This window comes from Ranitomeya imitator, chromosome 8 (genome assembly GCF_032444005.1).
Source record: "Ranitomeya imitator isolate aRanImi1 chromosome 8, aRanImi1.pri, whole genome shotgun sequence".
Lineage (NCBI taxonomy): Eukaryota > Metazoa > Chordata > Amphibia > Anura > Dendrobatidae > Ranitomeya > Ranitomeya imitator.
The window spans coordinates 54118610-54124609 of record NC_091289.1 but is presented as its reverse complement, the minus strand read 5'-3'; the positions used below and the strand labels follow the sequence as shown (position 1 = coordinate 54124609).

Sequence of the window (6000 nt, the reverse complement as noted above, 5' to 3'; positions counted from 1 at the left end):
CCACATTCACGTGACTTTTTTGCACCAAAAGTACAGCATCGTGAAAGTTAGTAAGGTTAAACAATATATAACCTTATTTCCAGGCCAGCAAAATCGATTAGAACAGGAATAATTAATACCAGTGAAAAAGAGAAGATGCCGGGCTGGGGAGGGGGCCACGTAGTGCGGTACTCCACTGTTTCCAGCTATTTGCAGACCTTGTCCATAGGCCGATAGGAACAACCAAAGGGCCTCAGGCTGCACTTTGACCAGATCTGCTTCAGAGTGCTGAGAAGAAAATCAAAACTTAACACTTCGGTATGATCATGCTGCACTTGTTACCTAGATATATAACAAGTACGGCCAGCAGGTGGCAGTATTGACCAGTTTTATTCTGCAGGCTTTTATTCTATTAGGCTGCTTTCACACATCAGGTTTTTTGCCGGATGCCGGATGCGGCGTCGCGCCGCATCACCGCATCCGTTTTTTTTTTAAAGAAACCGGATGCAACCGGACGAGCCGGATCCGGTTTTTTAGCCGGATCCGGCAAAAAACCTGATCCGGCTCGTCCGGTCGCATCCGTTTCGTCCGTTTTTCTTTCCGGTTTTTTACGGATCCGGCTTTAAAAAACGCCCCCTGAAAGGCTAAAAAGGTGATTGGCCGGCTGAAAACTATATATACAGTGTTCTTAACATCTGTGACGGGTTGGAGAGGAGCAAGCTACAGAGCAAGATGGAGGGCATTATTGCAAAGATTCTGCAGAACAACGTGGATTTCATCACAGAGGCGAATCGATTAAAAGCTATTGTGATTGAGAAAGAGACAGCGTGTCATGCGTCTGCGACGATGCCGTTTGTGGATCCACCCCATCACGGCACAGAGAATGACCCGGGGAGTCTTTTCAACGTTGTATATGGAGCTTCGAGGTGACCCTGAAAAGTTTTTCTGCTATGTTCGGATGAAAGCGGAGAACTTTGATATATTGGTGGAGCGGGTTCAACATCTGATAAGAAGGAGTGATACCTATTGCCGATTCTCCATTACCCCAGCTGAGCGTCTGATGGTGACTCTTCGGTAAGCATTCTTTTTGCATCAACTTTTGTTGTGGACTCTTTATTTGATATTTTGAATTTGTAGTAATTTCTTCCTTCCTTTTCTTCACAGATTCCTAGCAACCGGTGAATCCCTGTCTTCCCTACATTTTCAATTCAGACTGGGCATTTCCACAATATCAGGAATAGTGAGGCACACTTGCCGTGCACTGTGGGACTGTTTGCATGAAGAATACATTCCACATCCCACAATGCAGACATGGTTGGAAGTAGCTGACAGATTCCTGGAAGTGTGCCAGTTTCCCAATTGCTTGGGTGCGGTGGACGGGAAACAGATCCGTATCGTGAAACCGGCTGGTTCTGGATCTCAGTATTTCAACTACAAGAAGTACTTTTCCATCGTGCTGATGGCCATCGCCGATGCGGATTACAAATTTGTAGCGGTGGACATTGGGGCGTATGGTCGTTCTAATGATTCGCAAGTTTTCAAACTGTCTTCTATGGGGCGGCATTTATATGGACAAACCTTTCAATTTCCCCCCCCAAGACCACTGCCTCAAACTTCCGATCCACCAATGCCTTTTGTATGTGTTGGGGATGAAGCTTTTCAGCTTTCAGAGCATCTTTTGAAACCCTACTCCAGCCGTGGTTTAACCAATACCAAAAAAAATTTCAACTACAGACTCACACGTGCAAGGAGAATGGTGGAGTGTGCGTTTGGGATCCTAACCGCCAAATGGAGAGTTCTCTTGACATCCATAAACTTAAACACAAACACTGTGGATGAGGTGGTGAAAGCGTGTGTTGTCCTCCACAATTATGTTATATCCAAGGAACAGCTTTCCATTGAGGACCATTCTGCCGAAACCACCTTGATGGATTACAGCATCCATACATACAGAAGTTCTGCCAGTGTCCAGAATACGGGATCACTTTGCAGAATATTTTATTTCACCCCAAGGAAGAATACACTGGCAGGATGATATAGTTTAAACACTTTGTGTATACCTAGTAATAACTTTAACCTTTACCCATGTTGCGTACCTGTTGTTTTTACCTTACCCATGTTGTATACCAGTTTGGTTTTTACCCTCATGTTGCGTACCTGTTTGGGTTTACCTTTTAACCATGTTGGGTACCTGTTTGAGTTTATTTTTAAATCAAGATGTGCATACCCAAAGTTCTACTGTTACCAATAAACCTTTTTTTTACAAAAGTGTTATTTGTTCCTAATGAATAAATACAAGAGATTTTTCAACCAAAAACTTTTATTAACAATGTAACACACAAAAAAATGGGGTACTAAATGTTTTCATACGTCGGGGTGGAGATACTATCGGAGGCACTGTCTGATAGGGACACTTCGACAGTGGGAGTGTGGAGAGAGGAATGTGATGGTGGTGGAGAATGTTCACCGGTTAGGGGTGAAGGAGTGGAGAAAGCTATTGAGCGGGTGGACAAGAAAGTGGGATTGGGGTTAGAAATTTGGTAGGGTGGAGGGGTGTACGAAATGTTTTGGGAGGACTGGGTGGCAGAATGAGTGATGTGTGTAGAAGATGTTTGGGAAGAGGGTGATACAGTCTGTTGGAAGTGGGCAGGGAGAGGAGGTGAGGATGAAGTAGATGGGAAGTTGTATGGGTCTGGATCATCATATGGGTGTGAAGTGGCACGGGAGGGATGCTGATAGTGTGGATGGTGGGAAGGGGCACGGGGCTGGTGGTGTGGCTGGTGGGACGGGGCACGATGTGGATGATGGCGAGTTGGGCGTGATGGGGCAATGTCTGTTTGGCGATACAGGTCAGGAGGATGGTACTGGCTGTAGTGGTGGACAGTGGAGGAAGGGGGGCAAGTTGGAGGATGGTTGGAAGAACTATCTGCTCTAGAGGCAATTAGCGCTAGAGTAGACTGGCAGGATTCCATTACTTGCATCTGCTGAGAAGTAGATAGCGTCTCCATTTGCTCAAGCACCGACTGAAAAAAAGTGTTGTTCGGGAACTGTTTTGCCTCTGAACGCATCGTTACCAGAAGTGTATGCATCTCGAGCATACTTTTATTTATGAAATTGAATCCTGCAGCCATTTGCTCGGACAAAACTTTCAGACAGTTCTGGAACGATGCATTCAGGTGCAAGAACTCGGGAGCATAACTATGTATCTGACCCCTCTGGCGAAACCGCCCCGATGCTACAGGTGTACTAGAGGTGGCTGCAGCAGAAGGGTGGGGTACAGGAAACGCTATGTTCTCACCAGCAGCTACATGCAATGGAACCGGCCAGGATGCTCCAGCGCTCGTGGATGGGAAAGAGGGATCGGTAGAGTGGGAAGGTGCAGAGTGGAAAGGTGCAGAGTGGGAAAATGCAGAGTGGGAAGGTGCAGAGTGGGAAGGTGCAGAGTGTTCCTCACTGTCAAAGTGTCCCTCGGTGGCGGCCTCTTGAGGGATCGCCCCAGAAGTGTTCAATTGTGCTGCAGGCTCCAGAGTGCTCCCAACGGTACTGTGGAAAAAGAGAGAAACAAGCAATTAATATACTGTCATTGCATGGCCCTGGCTGAAAGAGCAAAAAAGGTTAGACATGTAAAACATTAGTGCATGTGGTGGGTAATATTTACCTTCGGGTGACCATCGTTGACCTGAGGAACGACAGGGCCCTTGCGTATTTGTACGTGCTCCTGCGTCCTCCAGATCCACTCCGGGCCTGCATCTCTTTATTGAACTCCTTCTTAAAGCGATTCCTGATCGACCGCCACCTTTTCACAATCCGCTCACCTGTTAAAATAGCAGAAAGACAACTTGGTTAGAAACAGCATTTTAGAATGCATCACCAAAACTGAACTGAGGATACTTACGTTCTTGAATCTGGGCCTGAACATCTAGGTCCTCCCACCTCGGAATCAGTTCACAGCAGATTTGCTCCCAGAGTCGACGGGTCACTGAGAGATCAGCATGGCGGCGGTCACCCATATTCCACAACGGCTCCCTGTCTCTGACAAGATCGATGAGGAGGTCAATATCAAGGCCGACCTCCTCACCGTCCGAATCTGGAGCACGCTGTGAAACCTGTTTGAAAAGGGGGAAAAAATTAACACCAAATTTGAAACATTTCTAACCTGCACCCAAAAAATAACAAAAAACCTACATGACGACGGCCGCCACGTGAATGTCGCCGACGACCCCGGGAGCCACTGGAAGGACCTATTGCTTGGGCACCAGATTCAGAACTCTAGAATACAAAAATAAAAAATTATGGGGTTGTTGGTAGCCATTCTATGTGTTGTGTGCCATGTGATATATATGTTTTGTATGTGTTGTGTGTGGTTTGAAAGTATCAGTTTCTATGTATTTTGTTGTAAGCATCTAGTGTTATGTTTTGTGTGTAGTGTAGGGTGTGTTTCCGCAATACATCACAGATACATACCAATTGTGAGCCCTCTCCGTGGGTTTCTCCACCCCTTCCCTCATCTTCGGGGACCACCTCTTCTCCGGGGGACTCAGCCTCATCAGCTTCCTACGATGAAACATAAAAGAATAGATGATACACACACACACACACACACACCTTTGGTTCATACTAACCTCTGTGCGTGGACGGCGAGGAGGAGGAGGCCTCCCCGGAGACATGGCTCTCAGCTCTGTGGAAGTCTCTCGGCTCTGTGGCAGGCTCTCGGCTCTGTGGCAGGCTCTCGGCTCCCGGCTCTGTGGCAGGCTCTCAGCTCTGTGGAAGTCTCTCGGCTCCCGGCTCTGTGGAAGGCTCCCGGCTCTGTGGCAGGCTCTCAGCTCTGTGGCAGGCTCTCGGCTCCCGGCTCTGTGGCAGGCTCTCAGCTCTGTGGAAGTCTCTCGGCTCTCGGCTCTGTGGCAGGCTCCCGGCTCTGTGGCAGGCTCTTGGCTCCCGGCTCTGTGGCAGGCTCTCCGCTCTGTGGAAGTCTCTCGGCTCCCGGCTCTGTGGAAGGCTCCCGGCTCTGTGGCAGGCTCTCGGCTCTGTGGCAGGATCTCAGCTCTGTGGAAGTCTCTCGGCTCCCGGCTCTGTGGAAGGCTCCCGGCTCTGTGGCAGGCTCTCGGCTCTGTGGCAGGCTCTCGGCTCTGTGGAAGTCTCTCGGCTCCCGGCTCTGTGGAAGGCTCCCGGCTCTGTGGCAGGCTCTCGGCTCTGTGGCAGGCTCTCCGCTCTGTGGAAGTCTCTCGGCTCCCGGCTCTGTGGAAGGCTCCCGGCTCTGTGGCAGGCTCTCGGCTCTGTGGCAGGCTCTCGGCTCTGTGGAAGGCTCCCGGCTCTGTGGCAGGCTCTCAGCTCTGTGGCAGGCTCTCAGCTCTGTGGCAGGCTCTCAGCTCTGTGGCAGGCTCTCTGGCTCCTTCCGTCTTGGCAGGGTGTTGGCTCTTCTGCTTTTGGGCTGGAAATGGCTGAAGGCCTCATGGCCCTGCTTTATATATAGTCCAGGGGGCTGATCAAAGTTTTTTGAGCATGCTCAGTGTAAAAAGCCGGATACGGCCGCCGGATCCGATTTTTTCCGGATCCGGCGCTTTCCGGCATCCATAGACATGCATTGTTCCGGATCCGGCCTTTCCGACTTTTTCGCCGGAGACAAAAAACGTTACAGTACACGTTTTTTCCAGACGCCGGAATCGACTTGACGCCGGAACCGGCATCAAACCGGAAGGAACGCTGGGCTATCAGGCGCCATCCGGCACCAATAATATTCAATGGGGGAAATGCCGGATCCGGCTTCTCCGGTTTTCTATTCCGTTTTTTGTCGGAAGAGCCGGAATTCGCCTGAAACAAAAAACCTGATGTGTGAAAGCAGCCTTAGGCCTCCTTCACACATCCTGAGGTTTCCAGTAGTGGATAAAAACAGTGACCTATACCAAGTGTTTATTTCAGTTAATGTTGATGATTACGGCTTACAGCCAACGAAAACCCAAAAGTCATTATCTCAGTAAATTAGAATAATTAACAGAAAACACCTGCAAAGGCTTCCAAAAGGCT

The 6000-nt window shown here is 49.1% G+C and overlaps 1 protein-coding gene across 1 annotated transcript; it reads right to left on the bottom strand.

Moving 5' to 3' along the window:
- Nucleotides 1–2281: 2281 nt before the first annotated feature.
- Nucleotides 2282–5258, bottom strand: LOC138647714 (uncharacterized). The gene is made up of 6 exons (XM_069736939.1): nucleotides 4602–5258; nucleotides 4444–4533; nucleotides 4165–4248; nucleotides 3875–4085; nucleotides 3638–3794; nucleotides 2282–3522 (listed from the first exon to the last, which is right to left on the bottom strand). The coding sequence occupies exons 1-6, from the start codon at nucleotides 4644–4646 to the stop codon at nucleotides 2334–2336; spliced, it is 1776 nt and encodes a 591-aa protein (XP_069593040.1). The 5' UTR covers nucleotides 4647–5258; the 3' UTR covers nucleotides 2282–2333.
- Between the last annotated feature and the right edge of the window lie 742 nt (nucleotides 5259–6000).